Here is a 27,626-nt window from a genome sequence, read left to right as displayed (position 1 = left end):
GTAGGAAGGTGTTGTGTAAGAAGGAGGAGGGGACTGCTTCCGGTGAAGTGGAATGGATTGGGTCTTGGGTAGGATGTGTAATGTCTGCCATGGTTGTTTGTGCTGACTGTTATGGAAGGATGGGATTGTAAAAAAGAAATGGTCAAATGCTAAGGGTGTTGGGAGAGGGAAATTGGGATAAGAAATATGGGAATCAAATTCCAAAAGTAGGGAATTGACACAGGTTGCTTTTTTGCTGATGATGCTGTTAACTTATGGGAAAGATTCTAAATGTATCTTTATATGTTTATGCTTCTAGACTGTTGTATTCTGGGCACCTCTGCAAAAACAGTGATAATGTGCGAGTGTGGTGAAAGTGTTGAATGATGATGAAAGTATTTTCTTTTTGGGGATTTTCTTTCTTTTTTGGGTCACCCTGCCCCGGTGGGAGACGGCCGACTTGTTGAAAAAAAAAAAAAAAAAAAAAAAAAAAAAAAAAAAATATATATATATATATATATATATATATATATATATATATATATATATATATATATGCCTGCATAAAATTGTTCAGATGTAAAGTTACCCCAGACTATCCATAATACCTCATATTAACAAAGTCAGGTTTTGATGCTAAAAGAACATATCACTAATTTTAAAAACTCTTGACAATTTAATTTTTCTGTCAATATGTGCTTGTGATGGTTCAAATGAGGAAATTTTGGTGGAGTGGAGGCTAAGGAAAATACCAAATAATTAAAAGTAAATTGGGAATTTAAGTTTTGGTTGTAAATCAAATAAAGACTGTGGAAAAAATGCTACCAGCCAATCTGCCTATATTTTGACCATGTACAGTATTTTGGTTTTTAAACTGATTAGGCCAGTGTGGTAGTGGGTACTGTGTGTGAGATGACTGTCAATCACTGATGATAAGGATAGTAAATAATAAGATAGTAATAGCATCAATACATTAGTTTTAAATGATGTATAAGAAAGTTATACATATGACTGAATACGTGCATGAATACGAGTGCATGTGTAGATGTGTCAGCACAGCAGGCAGAAAAGGAGCGAGGGGTAGTGGTTTCTGTGGTGCATGGTTTGGGCTGCGTTGTCAGGAACTCACAGACAACGATTCCATCTCGTCCAGCGACTCTAGTCTAGCGATGGGCGCTTCGGTGAGGGATCTGAAGTCGCCCCAGGATTCAGGCTCAGAGCCCCTGGAGTCCTCCCGACGGGGTGCCCAAGGATCGAGGGCTGCACCTTGCAGGGGTGAGCGGCACTTACGACGCCACCGGGCCTGCAGCAGCACCACATCCGCCATGACCCAAGTTAGTCACAGATATAAGTCCGAATCCAATACACTTCATGTCAACAATCCAAGCTCGTGCACCTTATAACATTATGTCTGGCATTAGTTCTGACGCTTTGTTACATGTAACGCTGTGGCCCAGGCATGGCTATAAAGCTATGTTGCATGTTATTTTGTTAACCATCCATGACAACCATAATGGGACACATGAACCATCAATGGTTTTCATGTTATACTGTTATTAGTGAGCTAGCACTGGCTACCAGCATGTGAGAAATCAGTGTGAGCAAGGCATAGCTACCATGCTGTGATATGTTGCACTGAGAGTCATATATACATTTAACACTTTCTCATGTATCATACTCCAAATCATACATAACATACTGCAACACAGTTGACTAAGACACCCATGGTGAATACAGCATTACATGTAACACTGAGTCACACATACTCTTCATACTGTTACATATAACACTATGAGAAATATGGACTCTACATATTGCTACACATAACACTAGAGTCCCACATTCTGTTTCATGTAACAATGAGTTACATAAACTCAATATACTGTTACATGTTACTTTAGATTACACAGCCTACAAACTGTAGCAATGTAATGCAAGTCAAAGTTTACATACTGTGACCATTAATACATATTGCAGTAAGAGGAGAGCACTGCAAATGTAAAGCACTTACACTGCAATACAGCAGTATGGTATGTAAAGGTATTTCATGGTAAATTGTGAGACTGAGGGACTATAATATTGTAACTGCTAAAACTCAAACTTTGAAACCTTTTCCAATAATAAATACGTATGTATATAAAATTGTGGTTGACCTACTTTCAAAGATTCTCTGAACAAAGCACAACAAATCACTCCAAGACTAATGTTCATTAAATCTTAAAGAGCGTCATATATTATTACAAAAAATCCAAAATAATCCCCTCGATGAAATGTAAGCAATCTACATGTGAAAGATAATCATTCACTTGTATGTATGTACAAGAGAATACATTCATGTGCTTAAAGATGCTCTGTCATGCATGAAAACCAACTGTTAAAATATACTAATAAAACAAAAATACTGTACACGCAATATTAAAATATTCACATATATTCTATAAGTATTTACACCTAAAAACTAAATATTAGAACAAAACATACAAATACTGTACAAATATACACACATTCTCTTTACACAAATTTATGCAAATGCTCTATATACAAGTATTCATACTACTTACTCATTTTATTAATCTTCTTTTATATTGTACTTTTGATTCTTAAATGGGTATATTATATTCTTATATGGCCACAATAGTCTTAAAATAATTCCTAAGAAATACCTGTGACTGGTTTCAAGGACAATTCAACTAATTAAGGTAGATAATGATGAAAATCATAGTATATATTTAGCATTATCTATGAATTTTTTTTTAAGTTAAAGCAATAGCCATGAACAAGATAAGCAGGATTTAGTGGGCTCAAAACAAACAAAAAAAAATCACGCTAGCTTTTTAAGCATGCTGGCATGGTGTATGCAGAGAACTCATTGTACAATACGTACAGAGAAATAAAAGAAAATGCCCACAGGGTGGGTGTGAGGTTCAAATTAAAGATTTTAAACTTAACTGACTGGAGAGAAATAAATAAAATTTGATCATGATGGTACGCCAAATAATGAAACAATTTATATTTTCAAAAGTAAATTTGGTGCACTGGCAGCCCTGGACCATTATTAGAAGCATCACCTTGTGACAGGTAGTCTCTCTCTCATAGATCTTTAACATGAGAGTATTCTTATTACTGGTTAACTGGTTGTCTTGGGAAATTATTTTAAAATTCATAGTACCATTATTGAAAAATAACTCATTTGCTTTTTTTAAGTTTTCTGTATTCCAATTTTCATACTGCTGTTTTCCCTTAAGTATTCCTTAAAGCAAACTTCAATACATTCATAACTTTCTCACTGCAAGCCAATAAAAACTACTTTGCTCATTTGATTGCAAAATGATAAAACAAATTTTTTAGAAAATATCAGGTAATTTATTAGATGTAAAACTGGTAAGCTATAAGAAAACTCTGTCAGTTTCTTTGTTCTGAATCCAGAAATAATGAGTATAAAGGAGAATTATTCTGCACAACTATTAACCCTTAAACGGTCCAAACATATATATACGTTCTCTCACATAGTGCCCCAAACGTATATATACGTTTCATTTGTCATTCATTCAACATTGGCACGATAGGCCTGAGTCGCCTAGACATGAGAGAATGGGTGTGCACACTCAGTGTGTGCCATATCAAAAAAATTGGGGATGCCTGGGTACCACATGCTCTTTTTTCCTATAAATTTTTTTTTTTTCTCAAAATATCTGGGGCGCTGCGCAGGTGAACGTATATATATGTTTGGACTGTTTAAGGGTTAAATGACTTAGGTATGATATATCATACTTTAAAATGGCATGAAAGTTTTGAAACAATTAATCATAATTCTGAAATTAGTGAATATATCACACAGAACTTTAAGAAAACTGGTAGCACATAATACCAGATTTTGAAGAATAAACTCTTTCTGTGCCTGGTGAGATACACTTTAGGAACACTACCTATCAGTCCTACCCCTACCACTAAGGACTCCTTCCATTTTCCCAAACTTTTGTCAATCATGTGCCTGTTGGTGTTTTGTATTATCAACCAAGTACCACTATGCAGAGATGTGAAAAAAAAAATATTCTACAAACAGTGTGAGTTAACCCTTTTGGGGTGGGTCCAGCTGTACTATGGCTTTGAAGCCCAGGTTGGTCCCATTGTTTTGTGCCATGAGCTCAGCTCACTCAGATAAGCTGTGAGTGGTAACTTTAGGCCTGGATATGACAGGATGGGTCTATGCAGTAAGTGTGCACCATATAAAAAAAAATTTGCAGCACTCAGTGCATAATGAGGAAAAACTCCAACAGTGTTTTTGGTTTAAAACAGCGATTTTGCAGTGTATTTTTGTATGGTTTTTATGGCTGTATTCTCGGTTTCTTGGTTTTATTTGACAGAATGGAAGATTTATTACAGAAATAGAGATGATGATTTTGATTGGTTTCAGGACTGAAAGTAGCTTGAAATTGAGCTCAAAGTAGCCAAAATGTTCAACTTTTGCAATTAGTATTCCAGAGTATACAAATGATGTCACTTGTCCAAGATGTGCCCATCTGTCCAGTCTAATATGCTTTTAGGAATGCACTGACATTATTTGTACAATTATTACAATAATGCACTAGTCTGCATCATCTGTTAATAACTTTATTACAGCAATAAGTAACATCAACTGGCAAAATGAGCTACCAATCTTGATTTAGATGAATGTGTTAATATTTTTTTACAAAAAAAACAAAACCTCTATAACATGCATTGCTCTATAAAAACTAAGCTGATCACAGCAAAGAGACTTAACAGCCCCTGGCTTACAAACAGCATCCACAAATCTATTGATAAAAAGCATCTATATGAAAAACAGTAGAGAATGGGTCTAATAACAAGAGATCTGGCTAAACGTTACTCGTCAATACTAACCAGCCTAATAAGGTCAAAAAAATTGTATTATGAAAACAGATTACATAACATAAAAGGTGATATGAAAAAGACCTGGAAAGCCTTATCTGAAATTCTAGGATCTAAAAGGATGTCACAAAACAGAATGATCAACCTAACGAAACCAGAAGAACCTCTCCTCCAACCAACTGATACTGCCAACAAACTTAATGTCTTCTTCTTAACTGTAGGAAAAAAGCTAGCAAGCAGAATCCCAAACTCAAACATTCAACCAAAAAACTACCTCACTGGCAACTACCCAAATACTCTATTTTTAACACCTACCAACTCGACTGAAATCTCACTCATCATCAAAACACAAAAGAACAAGACAGGAGACCTAAATAACTTACCACCACTTATGTATAAAAAACTTCTCATGTATTGTCACCAATTATTGCGACTCTCTTTAACAAATCCATTGAATCTTCCACCTTCCCATCCATATTCAAGACAGCAAGAGTTACCCCGATCCTAAAAGAAGGTGATCAAACTGCAATGAACAACTATAGGCCTATATCAAACCTGCCCCTTCTATCTAAAATCTTCAAAAAATTAATTCACAAAGAAGTCTACTCCTACTTAGTATCCCACAACAATATCTACTTCGATGACTACCAACAAACTTACTCCCAATACAGACAAAACCTACTTCATGCTATTTGTAAACAGAGCTTTAAATGTACAGCTAAACATAATGATAAATGATTCACCCATTTCTAGACACACAAAGGGCAAATTTCTAGGTCTCTACCTAGTCCTAGTTAGTGGTCTCAAATTTCAGACACACATACAGCAAATATCCAAGAAAGTCTCCAAAACAGTAGGCATCATTTCAAAGATACAGTACTATGTACCCCAAACAGCTCTTCTTGCTCTGTACCATTCTCTCATTTACCCTTACCTTATCTATGGTATATGTGCATGGGGCTCAACTACAGCAAATTGCCTCAAACCTTTAATAACCCAACAAAAAGTTGCAGTCCGATTGATTACTAACTTCAGCACTAGACAGCATACTCTGCTGCTTTTCAAGTCTTAACTTGCTTAATATACAAAACATCCACACTTATTATTGTGCCTACTACATACACAGAACACTACAGTGGACCATTGGTATTCGATATTAATCCGTTCCTGAGAGCTCATCGTATGCCAAAATTATCGAAAGGCAAATTAATTTTCCACATGAGAAGTAATGGAAATCAAATTAATCCATGCAAGACACCCAAAAGTATGGAAAAAAAAATTTACCACATGAAATATTAAGTTTAATGCACACAAACTGAAGAAGACATGCACAGTTTCTAGGGCGGGCGGGCGGGCGGGCTGGCTGGCTGGCTGGCTGGCTGGCTGGCTGGCCGGCTGGCCGGCTGGCCGGCCGGCTGGCCGGCCGGCTGGCTGGCTGCCTGGCTGGCTGGCCGCCTGGCTGCCTGGCCGGCTGGCTGGCTGGCTGGCCACCTGGCTGCGTGGTTGGCCGGCTGCTGGCGGCCTGGCTCCGTTGGTTTGTCTGTGTCTATGTCTATCTCTGTCTGTTTCTCTGTCTTTGTCTCTGTCTATCTGTCTCTATCTGTCTCTGTCTATCTCTGTCTATCTGTCTCTGTCTATCTCTGTCTCACAGGTACACATAAATACAAAGTATACATAGTGTAAATTACCTAGGATAACCCAAAAATCCAGACGAAGTGTTATACTCTGCTTGAAGATATGAGTAAACGTGATGCAGTCTTGTGGTTCTCTCTCAGACAGAGAGCTAGATGGATAGACAGATAGACAAGGAGCTTGACAGACAGACATGTTTGTGTACCAGCGAAAACAAAAGTGAGGCTGATACTCATCAAACGTCACCTCTAATCTTATCTTATCAAGTCTTATCACCACACCCTGCGTATGCTCATCAAATGTCAGCTCTTATTTAATGTTATCTCATCTTATCACATCGCTGTCAGGGGTGGACTGAGGCTTGTTTTTCATGCTTCAAGGGAACTTATTATTATTATTATTATTATTATTATTATTATTATTATTATTATTATTATTTTCTTATTATTATTATTATTAGTATTATTATTATTATATACTTCCACATATCCAAAACATTGCTAGGACCTATAAATACTTTGTATATATTCCAAGACAATAGTAAATAGCCAAGGCAGGTGTAAATGTCCACCTGTCAGTGTGTTTGTGACAATTTGAGTACAATTTCAGTACCTAATACTAATATCAGAACAAAGATTGGTTATGAAATGACAAGAACTACTATAAATTGTAATTATCAGAACATAAAAATTATATAAAATATGAAAAATAGAAAAAAAGGTGTCGGCAACACTTCTGCACGCGGCAGGACTCGATGTTGCTGTCACGTGAGCATCCAGTGCCAACTTCTTGGCCTTATATCTCTTTAAGTACTGACCCTAATTTTTTTTATTCTATAACACTTACAAAAATGTGCCCTTTATTTTCATTAAAATTTTTTTTTTTATTTTTCAAAATATTCGGGGCACTGGGGTAGTGAACGTATATATACATTGGGACTGTTTATGGGTTAATAACTATAACAGAACACACAACCATAATACAAGACACAAATCACTCCTCGATATCCCTCGTGTCCATCTCTCCCTATGCAAAAATGCTATGTGCATAAAGGGCCCTAAGATCTGGAATTCAATGCCAGAATGCACTAAAGGACCCCTGCCTGCAAATCAATTTAAGGCTCGACTTAGAAATCACCTCATCACCCAAAATTAAACAGCCAAACCATACTCAATACCTATCAGTTACCCAAAAGCTATACAAAAACCTTCTAAATAATTTATGAACGCTCAACTTAAACTTAATTCAACTTTGTATCTGTATACTGCGTTAAGGATTGCTCAACCATAAACTCATTACCTCAAAATTAGGTTCTTAGATTTCATTGTATTAAATAATACTAAATTTTAATAATCTCATATTGTAAATTGTTGTCAAGTGTTTTGAATTGTACCAAACTGTAATAATTTCAAATTGTAATTGTTTTTAAATTGTTCAATTGTAATATTTCCACATTGTAAAATAATTCAAATTGTACCACTGTTTGTAACAATGTAAATTTTATAAACTAATTTTAAACCTTTAATTACTGTATTCACCATAACTCATCAAAGGTCCATATAATTATCTGTTATTGCCTTACTAATCTTAAGTTAATATTAAGTTTGCCATGTGCTAAAATATAATACTGTAACTACCTCTGTTGATATATAAAAAATCAATGTTCAATTTGAACCAACTATAGTAGTACCTCGAGTTACGAACTTAATTCATTCCAGAAGGCTGTTCGAGTGCCATTACTGAACAAATTTGTTCCCATAAGCAATAATGTAAATTAGATTAGTCTGTTTCAGACCCCTAAAAATACACTTGCAAAAGCACTTACAAAAATACAGTGGACCCCCGCATACCGTTGGCATCACATAACGTTAAATCCGCATAGCGATACATTTTATCACTAAAATTTTGCCTCGCATAGCGCTAAAAAACCCGCTCAACACTATTCGTCCGAGACGCGTCTAATGTGCGGCCTGAGCCAGCCTCACATGTTCCGCCGGTGGCATTGTTTACAAGCCAGCCTCCGCGGTAACATCCAAGCATACAATCGGAACATTTCGTATTATTACAGCGTTTTTGGTGATTTTATCTGCAAAATAAGTGACCATGGGCCCCAAGAAAGCTTCTAGTGCCAACCCTGTGGTAAAAAGGGTGAGAAATATTATCGAAATACTGTGGTACCATGGTCAACTGCTGATGCTGCTGCTGCTGTAGCACTGTCAGCTGCTGCTGCTGCTGTAGCACCGTCAGCTGCTGCTGCTGCTGTAGTACCGTCTGCTGCTGCTGTAGCACTGTCTGTTGCTGCTGTAGCACTGTCAGCTGCTGCTGCTGCTGTAGCACCATCAGCTGCTGCTGCTGCTGTACCACCGTCAGCTGCTGCTGCTGCAGTACCGTCTGCTGCTGCTGTAGCACCGTCTGCTGCTGCTGTAGCACTGTCAGCTGCTGCTGCTGCTGCTGTAGCACTGTCAGCTGCTGCTGCTGCTGCTGTAGCACCGTTGTTGGTGTGACTTATTGAGAATACCAAGAAACAATTAACCCCAGAGGGTTAGCAACCCAGGATAACCCAAAAAAGTCATTGTCATCGAAGACTGTCTAACTTATTTCCATTGGGGCCCTTAATCTTGTCTCCCAGGATGCAACCCACACCAGTCGACTAACACCCAGGTGAACAGGGAAAGATGCCTGGAACTAGTGCTCATATTGGTGAATTTAAAGCCAGCAAAGGTTGGTTTGAGAGATTTAAGAATCGTAGTGGCATACACAGTGTGATAAGGCCTGTTCTGGAAGAAAATGCCAAACAGGACCTACAGTACTCAGGAGGAAAAGGCACTCCCAGGACACAGTGTCTCATCAGTCATTGCTGCTTCTTCAATAAAGGTAAGTGTCATTTATTCTTCATTTAGTAGAGTAGTACATGCACAATATATATTGTGCATGTACTACTCTACTATTGTGCATGTATCCTTCTCTTTGTGTGTAAGAAAATGTATATTTCATGTGGTAAATTTTTTTTTTTTCATACTTTTGGGTGTCTTGCACAGATTAATTTGATTTCCATTATTTCTTATGGGGAAAATTCATTCGCATAACGATAATTTCGCATAACAATGAGCTCTCAGGAACGGATTAATATCGTTATGCGGGGGTCCACTGTACACTTATATAACTGTTCGAGTATATCTAGTACATATATATCTAGTACATATTAAGTACGTATAGTCTGTAGTGGCTTTCTTTGCACTTACAAATCAATACTGTTTTTAAACATTGTAAACTATGCATGGAAATAGACTCTTTATAACATGTCAGTCACACATCGTAAACTTTGCAAAGAAAAATTTGAATTTGAATTTTGAATTTGAGCAGTAAATTTTCTATTTATTGTGTGAATAAAAATTCTAAAAGGAATTCATGTGTAATATTGGAGAAGCCTTGGAACATAACTAATGAACAGAGGAAATACAGTGGAATTCCGGTTTTTATATGGTCCGCATATCATACAATTCAGATTTAGAGCACTCTTTGGGGTGAAATTTTGGTCCGGATTTCATACCTCAATCCATAAATTGTACATATCAGATGTGTCTGCTCGCCCAGGATGCCATCAATCTGGCTCTGTCACTGGTTGAGTGAGCATTCATCTGAAACATTTCACAATTTTTGTGCCTGTTTATTAATTGCAAATGTGAAATAAGCCACCATGGGCCCAAAAAAAGTTTCTAGTGCCAGCCCTATGGTAAGGAAGGTGAGAAACATGATAGAATTCAAGACAGAGATTGTAGAAAAATACAAAAATGGCATACATTTAGCTGAGCTTGCCACGATGTATGGGAAGTCGAAATAAACAATCTGTTCCATCCTGGCAAAGAAAGTAGAAATCAAGGAAGCTAAAGTTGCAAAAGGGGTAAATATGCTAACAAAACAGAGATCCCAAACAAGTGAAGATGTGGAGAAGTTGTTGTTGGTGTGGATCAACGAGAAACAGTTAGTGGGAGATAGTGTTGTGGAGTCGATCATTTGTGAAAAGGCAAGGCACATGCATGCAGATATCGTAAAGAAAATGCCTGGAACAAGTGCTGCTGTTAGTGAATTTAAGGCCAGCAAAGGCTGCTTCAACAGATTCAAAAAGTATAATGGCATACACAGTGTTGTAAGGCATGGTGAGGCTGCAAGTTCAGACAAACGTGCGGCCAAAGAATTCGTTGAAGAATTTAAGGAGTATGTAGAGGCTGAAGGATTCATCCCTCAGCTGAGGAAATTGCTTCAGAGGAGGAGGAAGAGAGAGGGAAGAAGGTGCCTTCTTCAGTGATTAATGACATGTGTGCACAGTGGAATGAGTTGCAAACTTTTATTGAAAAATATCACCCTAACAAAGTTGATACAAGGCTTATCTGCAACATGCTCAGTGACAATATCTTGTCCCATTTTAAGCAAATCTTAAAGAGATGCCAGAAACAGAGCTCTCTGGACAGATTTTTAGTGTGACAGGGGTCCAGTGCCAGTAAAAAACAAAGAAGGGAAGTAACCCCAGAGAGGGCTTTGATACCTAAAGTATTTATGGAGAGGGATTCCCTTTCCAAACAACTTCAACTCCCTCTCCTCTCCTCGCCTTCTTCAATACACCAACACTAGTCTTCAATAATGGTATGTAATGTTAATTTATCATTAAAATTAGTCATTTATATTTATTTCTCATTGTTTTCTGTATGTAAAACTATAGTTATTCTTTAAAAAATGTATTTTTTTTTAATATTTTTGGGTATCTGGAATGGATTAATTGTATTTACAATATTCCTTATGAGAAACATTAATTCAGTTTTCATACGTTTTGGATTTAGACCGACTTTTTGGAATGGATTAAGTATAAAAACCAGAGGTCCACTGTATTGTTTTAGTGCCAGGAATGTCCACATTGTTTATTCTGGGCCCTATTTTGAAATTGGTATTTCTTGAATCTTGTGTAAAATTGGCCAAATTACCAATTTCTGATAACTTTACTGGGTAGTTGAAATAACTGAATAGGTAGTTTATTGTACTGAATCGATAAAATGGAAGGTATACTAGCAAAATAGCTAAGAATTTGGCCTAAAATTGGACTCAAAGTGGGCAAAATTGCTGATGCATAAATATCAGTGACACAAAAAAATTTACGAAAGTGTAATTTTGTTAGTTTTGCATCATCTTTGGTACTTTTTGTTTTATTACCTTCAGAAAAAAGATTTTCTGCCATTTCACAAGAAATTTTTTTTTATTAAATTTTTTGACCCTGAGAGCAAGTTTGAGAATAGGGGTTCTGACCCTCAAAGGGTTAAAGACATACAAACAGAACAATGTATAGTGTTAAAAGAAAAAAAGAACTTGCAAAAGCTTTGTTTATTCATACATAAACTGGTGAGCTTGATGCATAATGTGTACTTATGAAGTATAGAAGAGATGCTAGCCCAGTGTGATCCTACTTCTACCTGTCCAACCAAGACTCACATGCTACTGTGTGCAAGCAATGCTCACTCACTCAGTCAGGAAGAGTGGCATCATTATGGTGCCAATGCCTGATGCATGGACTCTTAATATTTTTGCAATAAGAGTGTACTTTAAAGCACTTTTGTGCAAGTTTAACACTGAAATATTTTTTTCAAAAGCAAAACTTTCTCAGTATTTGGAAACTACATTTGCCTATAAAATAATGAACATAATTTTTTCTTAATAAATCAGTGACAGTACTAAAAGAACAACAAATTATAATAACTCACTCATGTACCCAACTTAGGATCCCCTGCTCAAGTGGATTCCCACTTCTAAGCCGATAAGAGCTATCACACTAATTAGAGTTCCATTTGTAATGTAAAGTCACAGCAGCTGTCATAGAGAGCTGGCAGTTTCCTGCTTTTCATCAAAATAAGCAGAGAAAAATGTATGTTTTCATTCTTCAAAACACATTATTCTAGCCACTAGATCTGATCTTGTCATTAGTCATTTTTCAGAATAGACTTCAGGGGTACAAAGTCCCTGAAGTTTATACTGAAAAATGCTCAGAAGTCTGGTCATTGCATTCAAGCTTCATTTGCATTAAGCATTGTTTGACAAATTCAAGCAGCTTTCTGTAAACACAGAAACAGATAGAGAAGTAAATCTAAATGAATGAGAAGGTTTGAAAAAATGCACCTAGACTTATGGGATAAATCTGATCCTGTTGTCCTGATGCAATACTCCCTATTTATATTGGTGTGGGCCATATCACCCTAAAAAACAAACATTATGTACAGAGTATACTGGTGAAATAGGAGGAATTTAAACAGGTTGCAGTTCCTACGTGCTTCAACCCAACCTAAACACAGAAAATTATTGCATTTTCACAATACTGCATTCTCTTGTAAATCAACTATGTTTACCATTAGAATATTTGTGCAAGAATTAATCCTAAATTTAAATCTTGCCTCATAAAATTATTTTTAACACTGGCTGTCTCTTACCAAGGTAGGGTGACCCCAAAACAGTTAACATATTCATCATTTACTCAGTAACTGTATTTCATTCATATTTATTGATGAGTCACTAGTGTATTTTTAGTTTTAACCCTTTCAATGTCCAGACCCCCAAAATGAAAGTTGCTCTCAATGTCTAAACATCAAAAAAAAAAAAAAAGATATTTTTCTTATAGATTAAAAGAATATATTTTCCTGGTGGTAATAAAAAAAAATCCCATCAGTACTTACCAAAATATAGAAGTGTACACTTTAAGGTTGATGACCTTCAGACAGCAATATCAGTGACTGCAGCAAACTCCACATTCTTCAGTTATATTTTTTGTACTTTTCTCAGGGGTTTTCTACATTTTTACATTTTCCAGTAACTTTGTGCTCCATGAGACCCATATAATGCACAATGTACATATATCACCTGTTGCATGCAACACAATACCTGCACTAAGTGTCATCAACATGCTGTTTATGAAACTTGTTCACACAACAACAACAAACACAAGTGCAAATGTTTCATGTTATTATTTACTTTTTTTATTAACACATCGGCCATTTCCCACCAAGGCAGGGGGGTCCAAAAAAGAAAAACTTTCATCATCACTCACTCCATCACTGTCTTGCCAGAGGCATGTTTACACTACAGTTATAAAATTGCAACATTAACACCCCTCCTTGAGAATGCAGACACTGTACTTCCCATCTCCAGGAATCAAGTCCAGCCTGCCAGTTTCCCTGAATCCCTTCATAAATGTTACCTTGCTTATGCTCCAACAGCATGTCAAGTCCTAAAAACCATTTGTCTCCATTCACTCCTGTCTAACACACTGACACACGCTTGGTGGAAGTTCAAGCCCATCGCACACAAAACTTCCTTTACCTCCTCCCTCCAACCTTTTCTAGGCCGACCCCTATCTCACCTTCCCTTTACTACTTGAAGTCATTCTATTTTGTTCCAACCTCTCTACATGTCCAAACCATCTCAATAACCCCTCATCAGCCCTCTGGATAATAGTTTTGGTAATCCCACACCTCCTAGTCTCCAAATTATGGATTCTCTGCATTATATTTACATCACACATTGTAAGTGTATTTATGTAAGTGCCCTCGGACATGACATCTCTACTGGATTGTTAACCTCCAGCATCACACATTGCCCTCGGACATGACATCTCCATTGCCTCCAGCCTTCTCCTTGTTGCAACATTCACACCCATACAAGAGCATTGGTATAACTATACTCTCATATATTCCCCTCCTTGCTTTCATGGATAAAGTTTTTTGTCTCCACAGATTCTTCAGTGCACCACTCACCTTTTTTCCCTCATCAATTCTATGATTCACCTCATCCTTCAAAGACCCATCTGCTGACACATCCACTTCTAAATATCTCAACATGTTCACTTCCTCCATACTCTCTCCCTCCAATCTGATATCCAATCTTCCATTACGTATTTTTTTTTATCCTCATCACCTTACTCTTTCCTATATTCACTTTTAATTTCCTTCTTTTACATACCCTACCAAACTCATCAACCAGCCTCTGCAACTTCTCTTCAGAATCTCCCAAAAAGCACAGTGTCATCAGCAAAGAACAAATGTGACAACTCCCACTTTGTGTTAGATTCTTTATCTTTTAACTTGACACCTCTTTACAGCATCCGAGCATTCACTTCTCTTACTACTCCATCTATAAATATATTGAACAACCATGGTGACATCACACATCCCTGTCTAAAGCCTACTTTTACTGGGAAATAATCTCTCTCTTGCCTACATACTCTAACCTGAGCCTTACTATCCTCGTAAAGACTTTTCGCCGCTTTCAATAACCAACCTCCTATTCCATACATTTGCAACATCTGCCACATTGCCCCCCTATCCACCTTATCATATGCCTTTTCCAAATCCATAAATGCCACAAAAACCTCTTTACCCTTATCTCAATGTTGTTCACCTATGTTTTTCACTGCAAACACTTGGTCCACACACCCTCTACCTTTCCTAAAGCCTCCTTATTCATCTGCTATCCTGCTCTCTGTCTTACTCATAATTCTATCAATAATAACTCTACCATACATTTTACCAGGTATACTCAACAGACTAACTCCCCTATAATTTCTACACTTTCTTTTGTCCCCTTTGCCTTTATACAAAGGAACTATGCATGCTCTCTGTCAATCCCTAGGTACCTTACCCTCTTCCATACATTTACTAAATAAAAACACTAACCACTCCAAAACTATATCCCCATCTGCTTTTAACATTTCTATCTTTATCCCATCAATCCCAGCTGCCTTAATCCCTTTCATTCTGCTCATTGCCCCATGCACTTCCTTCACACTCACAACTGGTTCTTCCTCACTCCTATAAGATGTCATTCCTCCTTACACACACACACACACACACACACACACACACACACACACACACACACACACACACACACACACACATACACACACATATACACATATATATATATATATATATATATATATATATATATATATATATATATATATATATATATATATATATATATATATCTCCATGGGGCCTGTAAGTGGAACAGAATTCTTCCTCTGTAAGCCATGCATGTCGTAAGAGGCGACTAAAACTGCCGGGAGCAAGGGGCTAGTAACCCCTTCTCCTGTATATATTACTAAATTTAAAAGGAGAAACTTTCGTTTTTCCTTTTGGGCCACCCCGCCTCGGTGGGATACGGCCGGTGTGTTGAAAGAAAGAAGAAAGATATATATATATATTATATATATGTATATAGTATATATATATATATATATATATACACACACTGGGAATATTCCTAAAACTGTTGCAGTCTGTGAAACTCTTTGAAACACTACTACATACACAGCAGTGTTTTACACTCATCACTCGTAAAACGAGTGTCTCTACGCTTTTCTGAGCATCTTGTTGTGTATATGCACAGACATAATATCTCTTCTGAGCCCATTTCTAATTGTCTGTAGCAGGAATTGTCATTAGGAAGTGATTACCATGTCTCAAACGAAAGAGTAGCTGGTGAACAGCTCGGGGGCACAAGTGTACTACAAGTGTTGTGACCAGTTATTTGTATATTATTTGCCTGATGACTGACAAACAAAACTGGGCATAGGTTGGTCTGTTGCCAGTCCTCATCTGGTACATATTGTAAGAAGGGTTTCATGTACCACTTATAACTCTTCCAAACACAGTCAACAAATCCAAACTGCCTGTCACATTTGTCCATCAAATGCACATTGACAGTGTAATTATTGACTGCAAGAGGTTTTAGAATGAGTTCATGGGTGTGTGTATTCACCCTTCCTGTGTCTTTTATTCTGTTGTGGTGAACTGATGTTAAAAATGTCACATCTTGTTTATCATGCTATTGTAATGCCATGATGTCATTGGCATAAAACACCTGCATCTCACTGATACCAGTGCCTGTTAAACCTGGACATGTGTTTAAGTGTTCCATGCACTGTACCACATATGTCTGTCATGTTCACATGCAGGAAATCACTAGTAAGGAACTTTTATACCAGTTATCTATCCATAATGTATGCCCCTTACTAAGATATGGTACCATCATTGTTCTCACCACATCACCTGGTATCTTTCAGTGTTTTGCTTCTTGTGTACACAATTACATGTATATCCAATACCAGGCTTGTTTTGTAATCACACAACACTAACCTGGAGTTTACCTGGAGAGAGTTCCGGGGGTCAACACCCCCACGGCCCGGTCTGTGACCAGGTCTCCTGGTGGATCAGAGCCTGATCAATCAGGCTGTTACTGCTGGCTGCACACAAACCAACATACGAGCCACAGCCCGGCTGGTCAGGAACTGACTTTAGGTGCTTGTCCAGTGCCAGCTTGAAGACTGCCAGGGATCAGTTGGTAATCACCCTTATGTATGCTGGGAGGCAGTTGAACAGTCTCGGGCCCCTGACACTTATTGTATGGTCTCTTAATGTGCTAGTGACACCCCTGCTTTTCATTGGGGGATGTTGCATCGTCTGCCAAGTCTTTTGCTTTCGAAGTGAGTGATTTTCGTGTGCAAGTTTGGTACTAGTCCCTCTAGGATTTTCCAGGTGTATATAATCATGTATGGGTAGTGGAAGCGGCTGTAGGTCGGTGATATGTTGAGCGAGGGCCATGAATCACAGCCTGGGCTGGCACTGGTGCCGTCTCAATCATGAGAGGGAAACCCGTCTAGAACTATGAAATATGACAGGGAAACCCGTCGAGAACAGTGAAATATGAGATGGAAAGCCGTCCAGAACAATGAAATATGAAAGGAAACCCGTCCAGAACAATGAAATATGACAGGGAAACCTGTCCTGGGCTGGCACTGGTGCCGTCTCAATCACATCACCACCTACTACCGCATGTGGTGGTGTCATTGCAAACAGTCTGTAGTCCATCCCAAATGATGCAGTTTGATTGTCACTATCACTGTCTGTTGCTGGTGTTGGATAGTCTGTCTCCTTGGGATAGTAAATGGCACACAACCAGACTGTATGCAGTGCCATGTAAATTGATGTTTCACAGGTGAATATTGTTCATCACTATAACTACTTGAGTGGTCACTGATAGCTAGGAAATCAAAATCTACATCACAATCACCATTATTCACATCTGAGCCGAGGCCATGGGAAAATATGAGCTTTCACTTATGGCATGGTAAAGGTGTAAGTGTTTCAGACAGACCAGCCCAAGAAGTAAATGGTTGTGGGTCATCAGGGTTTTCAGCAATATTTCCGGCATCCTGAGCATCACTTTCCATTATCAAATATTCGAAACCAAAGAACTCATCATCAGTTCCACATTCCTTATTGTTAGAATTGTCACTTGAAAAAGATGTTCAATTTGCCTGGGAATGAGGGTTTTCCAACCATGCCAACCATACAGCATAGTGAACAGAGTGTACTAAATATGGCAGTCCCACAATGCACTGTGGGGGCTCTGATTTTTTTGTATACTCTGCACACTGACCACACAGACTCATTCTCTCATATGTAGGCATACCAGGTCTCTCGTGCCAAATTTAAAGTGGCTAGAATTTAGGCATAGTTCTACATCAGGGATCCTGAGCTCAATGACGTAGTTCTACGTGATGGACAGCAAAAGGGTTAAACTTGCACATCATCAACTGCCTACCTAGTGCTAGGAAATTTTAATTGGTCACAGGTACAGACCAAAGGTTCAGCATGATCAGAAAATACTTGTTATGATATCAATCAGTAACAACATAAATACCAGTAACTCTCCTAAGGTTTGCCTGTTTGCACCTACATAATGGTCCTTCTGTGTTGCATTGTTGAGTTCCATCTTTGAAAGTTATGTGGTGCTAAAAAATGCCTACCTACATGCAGAGCATGAGATAATATATGCAAGCATGCACTGGCAGGGTTAAAAGACAGATGGATTCATTCAATTTCTTTTTTTTTAATCCATCTGGCATACAAAATCCCTAACATAAATCATAACTTGTGAAAGGCATTACTAGGAGAATGTCAATACACATAGGCCAGACCATACAAATGGACAAATTGTTTGTCATGATGAGCATGCGCAGATATCTGTTGAAAACTTCCAATACAACACTATGTATTTAGCAATTACCTATGTGTAACTATAAGAGTAGAGCTATATTTAATGTCACACCAACTTATTCCACACATTTTAAATTCTAAGTGATTTTAGTACACCTTACTTATGCTATTGGCAACATTACCAATACATATAAAAACCACAGAGCTAGGGGCCTAACCCCTATAAAGCAATTCCAGCCATTCACCACTCCTTAAAAAAAGTAATTTTAATTGTTTTTCCTGCATTTTGCATTTTACTTTGTCATTTTAAAACTGTGGCCTCTTTGATTCTTAATACATAACCTGTGCTGGATAGCATGGTGAAATTCCTTCCTTCCTTTGCAGTTCCATATGACTACTGTTAGGTCAGTATACATGCACCTAGCTCTTGTTGCATGAGGTATGTGTGCTCTGGGAAGTTCAAGAATTCTCTATAGTGCAAGGAATGTGACATCACTTCAGTGACATCACATTCCTGTCATACCTTACATACAGTGTATAATAATTGTACCAATGAAACTTAGAATCCTGCAGACAAAATGTATATTTTTAAACACTATTATTTATCTTTCATACTTCAGGCATGAGTGTATTTTTATTTTATAAATATCTTCCAGAGATTGATGTATCAAGTGTTGTATGGATCAGTGGGGGTTACCTGGAGTTTAACTGGAGAGAGTTTCGGGGGTCAACGCCCCCACGGCCCGGTCTGTGACCAGGCCTCCTGGTGGATCAGCGCCTGATCAACCAGGCTGTTGCTGCTGGCTGCACGCAAACCAACGTACGAGCCACAGCCCGGCTGATCAGGAACTGACTTTAGGTGTAGATAATTACTTACCTGTTAAGACTGGAGATTCTACTCGTGGCAAAGAGGGATTCTTCTTCAAAAGACTTTGACATGGAAAATGGTACTTCTTCAGAAACACAAGCAAATACTGATTACAATGACATTAATATTCAAACACGATCAGACAGAGCCAGTGTATTTTACACCATTCAATCATTAATTTTCGATTGAAATTGAAATTGAAATGTTTATTTCTCTGTAAATATTACAATGAGGGGTTGACATATTATAGAATATTAATTACACTTTGTGGTTTACATATTATAAAATATGAATTACAAAGAAGGCCACTAACATGCCTAGACATTTCGAGCAGACTTATACTAATTCTTACTCTATATTGACACAGGTTATGGAGAATACTGATATTAAAGTCAGGTAACTGTAGTGATTAAACAGATTTACAATAGTGAGGTAGTTCAAAACATTTAAGTATATTACAATTTGTAAATTTAGTAAAGAAAAATAACTGAGGAGTTTCAACATGCAACCAACACCAACGAAGCATAATCTTTCCACATACAAACAATTTCTTACATTTAATATAGAATGAAGTGTGAAAGACAGAGTTAAACAAGTGTAGTAAACTCTTGAATTATAATGATAGAATCAGGTTAAGAACTAAATTCAAAGGAGTGAGAGACTTGAATAAAAGGCATTTAAACAATAATTTTTTGTGATAACATGCCATAAAACTTGAATAGCATGCTATAATTTTTTTAAATGTTCACTCAGGCATGAAAATTGATCTATTCAAAGATTTATATGATGTGAAGAAAGCCAGTTGCTGGCTCTGACTCAAAAAAGCATATGATGTAGTGGCCCTCTTAACCTCAACAGACAACAGACCCACAGCCATCAGCTGATAAAACAAATTTAAAATTTACAGCTGTCTACTGCTCAACAATCACATAAACATCTCCAAATACTTCTTTATCAACAAGCGAGATAACAAGGAATTAAAGATATTATTAAAGTCTTGTCATTATTATGAACAAGGAAGTTGTATGGTGAAATGTATGAGCAGTGTCAGCTAATAAAACACATGATCCACAGCAGGCTATTGCTCAACTGAGCTACATAACTGCCTCCAAACATCTCAACATCAACAAGAAATAGAAACAAAGAAGTTAATGTAGAGTAATATTCTTTGCTGTTCCTTTTTTTGCATATTTTATAATGTTAAGATTACACATGAAATTTATGTCACTGGTGGCATATTAGCCTTCCCCATTCTCTCTGGATAGAGCACTATGCCCTTTTTTCTGGCAAGCAATGAGTATACACTGAACCAAATACTAACTTCCCTCAGGCCTCAAGTTTATTTGTTTAGTAACTAAGTTTTTAATCACGATATGGGTACATAACATACCATATATTTCTAGATCAACAAGCAATGACATCAACAACGTAAGGTGTCAAAAGCTTTATTGTTTATGATAAAATAAGATTTTTTTTAGGCCCTAAGAATGTAACCCTATTTTAGCCATAGAACTTTATTTTTTTCAGAAAATATGATTTTTTTTAGGCCCTAGAAATGTAACCCTATTTTAGCCATTTTTTATTTGTTTTTATTAACACATTGGCTGATTCCCACCAAGGCAGGGTGGCCGAAAAAAGAAAAACTTTCATCATTATTCACTCCATCACTGTCTTGCCAGAGGGGTGCTTTAAACTACAGTTATAAAACTGCAACATTAACACCCCTCCTTCAGTGTAGACATTGTACTTCCCATCTCCAGGACTCTAAGTCCAGCCTGCCAGTTTCCCTGAATCCCTTCATAAATGTTACTTTGCTCACACTCCAACAGCATGTCAAGTATTAAAAACCATTTGTCTCTATTCACTCCTATCAAATACGCTGATGCATGCCTGCTGGAAGTCCAAGCCCCTCGCACACAAAACCTCCTTTACCCCTTCCCTCCAATCCTTCCTAGGCTGACCCCTACCCTGCCTTCCCTCCACTACAGATTTATACACTCTTAAAGTCATTCTGTTTTGTTGCATTCTCTCTACATGTCTGAACCACCTCAACAACCCCTCCTCACCCCTCTGGATAATAGTTTTGGTAATCTCACACCTTCTCCTAATTTCCAAACTACGAATTCTCTGCATTATATTCACACCACACATTGCCCTCAGACATGACATCTCCACTGCCTCCAGCCTTCTCCTCGTTGCAACATTCATCACCCATGCTTCACACCCATACAAGAGTGTTGGTACAACTATACTCTCATACATTCCCCTCTTTGCTTCCACGGACAAAGTTCTTTGTCTCCAAAGGCTCCTAAGTGCACCACTCACCCTTTTTCCCTCATCAATTCTGTGATTCACCTCACCCTTCATAGACCCATCTGCTGACACGTCCACTCCTAAATATCTGAATACATTCATCTCCTCCATACTCTCTCCCTCCAATCTGATATCCAATCTTTCATCACCTAATCTTTTTGTTATCCTCATAACCTTACTCTTTCCTGTATTCACTTTCAATTTTCTTCTTTTATATGCCCTACCAAATTTATCCACCAAACTCTGCAACTTCTCTTCAGAATCTCCCAAAAGCACAGTGTCATCAGCAAAGAGCAAGTGTGACAACTCCCATTTTGTGTTTGATTCTTTGTCTTTTAACTCCACACCTCTTGCCAAGACCCTAGCATTCACTTCTCTTACAACCCCATCTATAAATATATTGAACGACCATGGTGACATAACACATCCTTGTCTAAGGCCTACTTTTACTGGGAAATAACTCCCCTATCTCCTACATACTCTAACCTGAGCCTCACTGTCCTCATAAAAACTCTTCACTGCTTTCAGTAACCTACCTCCTATACCATACACCTGCAACATCTGCCACATTGCCCCCCTATCCACCCTGTCATTTGTCTTTTTCAAATCCATAAATGCCACAAAAACCTCTTTACCCCTCTCTAAATACTGTTCACCTATATGTTTCACTGTAAACACTTGGTCTACACATCCCCTACCTTTTCTAAAGCTTCCTTGTTCATCTGCTATCCTACTTTCTGTCTTACTCATAATTCTTTCAATAATGTCTCTACCATACACTTTACCAGGTATACTCCTGGAGTTTACCTGGAGACAGTTCCAGGGGTCAACGTCCCCGCGGCCCGGTCTGTGACCAGGCCTACTGGTGGATCAGAGCATGATCAACCAGGCTGTTACTGCTGGCTGCACGCAATCCAACGTACGAGCCACAGCCCGGCTGGTCAGGTACCGACTTTAGGTGCTTGTCCAGTGCCTGCTTGAAGACAGCCAGGGGTCTATTGGTAATCCCTTATGTATGCTGGGAGGCAGTTGAACAGTCTTGGGCGCCGGACACTTATTGTATTGTCTCTTAACGTGCTAGTGACACCCCTGCTTTTCACTGGGGGGATGTTGCATCGTCTGCCGAGTCTTTTGCTTTCGTAGGGAGTGATTTTTGTTTGCAAGTTTGGTACTAGTTCCTCTAGGATTTTCCAGGTGTATATAATCATGTATCTCTCCTGCCTGCATTCCAGGGAGTACAGGTTCATGAACTTCAAGCGCTCCCAGTAATTGAGGTGTTTTATCTCCGTTATGCGCGCCGTGAAGGTTCTCTGTACATTTTCTAGGTCAGCAATTTCACCTGCCTTGAAAGGTGCTGGTAGTGTGCAGCAATATTACAGCCTAGATAGAACAAGTGACCTGAAGAGTGTCATCATGGCCTTGGCATTTTTCTAGCAGATGCAATTGATACAATGTTATGGTCCTTGAAGATGAGATCCTCCGACATGATCACTCCCAGGTCTTTGACATTGGTTTTTCACTCTATTTTGTGGAAGGAATTTGTTTTGTACTCTGATGAAGTTTTAATTTCCTCATGTTTACCATATCGGAATAATTGAAATTTCTCATCATTGAACTTCATATTGTTTTCTGCAGCCCACTGAAAGATCTGGTTGATGTCTGCCTGGAGCCTTGCAGTGTCTGCAATGGAAGACACTCTCATGCAGATTTGGGTGTCATCTGCAAAGGAAGACACGGTGCTGTGGCTGACATCCTTGTCTATGTCAGATATGAGGATGAGAAACAAGATGGGAGCGAGTACTGTGCCTTGTGGAACAGGGCTTTTCACCGTAGCCGCCTCAGATTTTACTCTGTTGGCTACTACTCTTTGTGTTTTGTTTGTGAGGAAATTATAGATCCATCTACCAACTTTTCCAGTTATTCCTTTAGCACACATTTTGTGCGCTATTAGGCATGGTCACACTTGTCAAAGGCTTTTATAAAGTCAGTATATATTACATCTGCATTCTTTTTGTCTTGTAGTGCATCTAGGACCTTGTCGTAGTGATCCAGTAGCTGAGACAGGAGCGACCTGCTCTAAACCCATGTTGCCCTGGGTTGTGTAATTGATGGGCATCTAGATGGGTGGTGATCTTGCTTCTTAGTACCCTTTCAAAGATTTTTATGATATGGGATGTTAGTGCTATCGGTCTGTAGTTCTTTGCTATTGCTTTACTGCCCCCTTTGTGGAGTGGGGCTATGTCTGTTGTTTTATTAACTGTGGGACGACCCCCGTGTCCATGCTCCCTCTCCATAGGATGGTAAAAGCTCGTGATAGGGGTTTCCTGCAGTTCTTGATGAACACGGAATTCCATGAGTCTGGCCCTGTGGCAGAGTGCATGGGCATGTCATTTATCGCCTGTTCAAAGTCATTTGGCATCAGGATAACATCAGATAGGCTTGTGTTAGCCAAATTCTGTGGCTCTCTCATAAAAAATTCATTTTGATCTTCGACTCTCAGTTTGGTTAGCGGCTTGCTAAAAACTGAGTCATATTGGGACTTGAGTAGCTCACTCATTTCCTTGCTGTCAACTGTGTAGGAACCATCTTGTTTCAGTAGGGGCCTAATACTGAATGCTCTTCTCAACTTTGATTTGGCATAATAAAAAAAATAATCTGGGTTTCTTTCGATTTCATTTATGGCTTTTAGTTCTTCCCACAATTCCTGACTCCTATAAGATTCCTTTAGCTTAAGTTCAATGTTTGCTATTTCTCTGACCAGTGACTCCCTACGCATTTCAGATATATTGGCCTCCTTTAGCCGCTCTGTTATTCTTTTCCGTCGCCTGTAAAGGGAGTGCCTGTCTCTTTCTATTTTACATCTACTCCTCCTTTTTCTTAAAGGAAGAAGCCTTGAGCATACATCAAGTGCCACTGAGTTAATCTGTTCTATGCATAAGTTGGGGTCTGTGTTGCTTAGTCTATCTTCCCAGCTTATATCCATTAGGACTTTCTTTACTTGGTCCCACTTTATGTTCTTGTTATTGAAGTTGAATTTGGTGAAGGCTCCCTCGTGACTAATCTCATTTTGTCGGTCTGGGGCTCCGCGCATACATGTCTGAACCTTGATTATGTTGTGATCTGAGTAGTATATTGTTTTTGATATGGTGACATTTCGTATTAGATGATCACTGTTAGTGAAGATGAGATCTAGTGTATTCTCCAGTCTAGTAGGCTCTATTATTTGCTGGTTTAAGTTGAATTTTGTGCAGAGATTTAAAAGCGCGTGCGAGTGTGAGTTCTCGTCAGAGCTGCCTCCTGGTGTTATCACTGCAACAACATTATTTGCTATATTCCTCCATTTTAGGTGCCTCAAGTTGAAATCCCCCAGGAGCAAGATGTTGGGGGCAGGAGCCGGCAGATTTTCCAGACAGTGGTCAATTTTTGACAACTGTTCCTGGAATTGCTGGGATGTTGCATCCGGAGGCTTGTAGACTACCACAATAACTAGGTTTCGGTTCTCGATCTTTACTGCTAAAACTTCCACTACATCATTTGAGGCATTAAGCAGTTCTGTGCAAACAAGTGACTCTGCAATATACAGGCCAACCCCTCTGCAATATACAGGCCAACCCCCCCCCCCCCCCTTTGCCTGTTCACTCTGTCACATCTGTATAGGTTGTAACCTGGGATCCATATTTCATTGTCCAAGTGATCCTTTATGTGGGTCTCTGTGAAAGCCGCGAACATTGCATTTGCCTCTGCAAGCAGTCCACGGATGAAAAGTATTTTGTTGTTCGTTGCTGGCTTTAGACCCTGTATATTTACAAAGAAGAATGTCATTGGACTGGTGGTATTGGTGGTACTGAGGGGGGGGCTTTTTTTTTCTGGCACTAGTATCTGTATCTGTTGGTTTGGAGTGGAGGCCATTGACTGTGGTTCCACTCCAGAAATGACTGGATTTGGCGTACGATTTCCACCATTTCCTGCCAGTTTTTTTTCCTTCCTGACACTAAAAAACCTCTCCCTCTTGAGTGGCTGTAGCTACCCAGATTTTCCCATGGCCTGGATGTTTTGTATCTTTTTGTCCCCTTTAGATGGTGTGCCTGGCAATTTAAGTTATAGCACAGTCTTTCCTGTACTGAAGAGGGACACATTTCAGGGTGAAAAAGCTTACAGGAAGTGAGTTTCCATTTTCCTGTTGTCATATAGGCACGGCATTTTGTAGAGTGGTCACAGTTGCACGTCCCATCTGTTTTTCCAGATTTCCCATGCCTGCAGATACCAAGCACATAGTATGTGTGCAGGATGTACACGTTTATAGAGGGGCAACTGATATATCGGATCATTATATAGTTGCAGCTACAGTTAGAGTAAGAGGTAGATGGGACAAGAGGAAAATGGCAACAACAAGTAAGAGAGAGGTGAAAGTGTATAAACTAAGGGAGGAGGAAGTTAGGGTGAGATATAAGCAACTATTGGCAGAAAGATTGGCTAGTGCAAGTATGAGTAGTGATGGGGTTGAAGAGGGTTGGAATAGTTTTAAAAATGCAGTATTAGAATATGGGGCAGAAGTTTGTTGTTAAAGGAGGGTGGGTGCAAAAGGAAAGAGGAGTGATTGATGGAATGATGAAGTAAAGGGTGTGATAAAAGAGAAAAAAGGTAGCTTATGAGAGGTTTTTACAAAGCACAGGTGTTATAAGAAGAGCAGAGTATATAAGAGTAAAAGAAAAGTGAAGAGAGTGGTGAGAGAGTGCAAAAGGAGAGCAGATGATAGAGTGGGAGAGGCACTGTCAAGAAATTTTGCTGAAAATAAGAAAATTTTTTGGAGATACACAAGTTTAGAAATCCTAGGGAACAAATGGATTTGTCAGTTAAAAACAGAGTAGGGGAGTTAGTAGATGGGGAGCTGGAGGTATTGGGTAAATGGCAGGAACATTTTGAGGAACTTTTTAAATGTCGATGAAGAAAGGGAAGCGGTAATTTCATGCACTGGTCAGGGAGGTATAACATCTTTTAGGAGTGAAGAAGAGCAGGATGTGAGTGTGGGGGAGGTGCATGAGGCATTATGTAGAATGAAAGGGGGTAAAGCAGCTGGAACTGATGGGATCATGACAGAAATGTTAAAAGCAGGGGGAAATACAGTGTTGGAGTGGCTGGTATTTTTGTTTAATAAATGTATGAAATAGGGGAAGGTATTTAGGGATTTGCTGAGAGTTTGTATAGTTCCTTTATATAAAGGGAAGGGGGACAAAAAAGATTGTAAAAATTATAGGAGAATAAGTTTACTGAGTATACCAGGAAAAGTGTACGGTAAAGTTATTATTGAAAGAATTAGAGGTAAGACAGAGTGTATAATTTCAGATGAGCAAGGAGGCTTTAGAGTGAGTAGGGGATGTGTAGATCAAGTGTTTACATTGAAGCATATATGTGAACAATATTTAGATAAAGACAGGGAAGTTTTCATTGCATTTATGGATTTAGAAAAGGCATGTGATAGAGTGGATAGGGGAGCAATGTGGCAGATGTTGAACGTATATGGAATAGGTAATAAGTTATTACTAAATGCTGTAAAGAGTTTTTATGAGGATAGTGAGGCTCAGGTTAGGGTGTGTAGAAGAGAGGGAGATTACTTCCCAGTAAAAGTAGGTCTTAGACAGAGATGTGTAGTGTCACCATGGTTGTTTAATATATTTATAGATGCAGTTATAAAAGAAGTAAATGCCAGGGTGTTGGGGAGAGGGGTGGGATGAATTATGGAGAATGAAATATAAATTGGGAGTTGACACAGTTATTTTTTGCTGATGATACTGTGCTTATGGGAGATTCTACAGAAAAGTTGCAAAGGTTAGTGGACAAGTTTGGGAGGGTGTGTAAAGGTAGAAAGTTGAAAGTGAACATAGATAAGAGTAAGGTGATGAGGGTATCAAATGATTTAGATAAAAAAA

At 38.5% G+C, this 27,626-nt stretch overlaps 1 protein-coding gene across 2 annotated transcripts in view; it reads right to left on the bottom strand.

The window, feature by feature from the left end:
* Window positions 1-933: 933 nt before the first annotated feature.
* The window catches only part of LOC128695454 (uncharacterized), a 64,233-nt gene continuing 37,540 nt past the window's right edge, over window positions 934-27,626 (bottom strand). For both annotated transcript variants that reach the window (XM_070084820.1, XM_070084821.1), the window contains one exon: window positions 934-1,282. In XM_070084820.1, the coding sequence (XP_069940921.1) occupies window positions 1,097-1,282 (186 nt within the window). In that variant the 3' untranslated portion in view covers window positions 934-1,096. The remainder of the gene's footprint in view (window positions 1,283-27,626) is intronic.

The sequence above is a fragment of the Cherax quadricarinatus genome, chromosome 14, assembly GCF_038502225.1.
Source record: "Cherax quadricarinatus isolate ZL_2023a chromosome 14, ASM3850222v1, whole genome shotgun sequence".
In the NCBI taxonomy this organism is placed as follows: domain Eukaryota; kingdom Metazoa; phylum Arthropoda; class Malacostraca; order Decapoda; family Parastacidae; genus Cherax; species Cherax quadricarinatus.
This window is presented reverse-complemented; position numbering and strand designations above follow the sequence as displayed.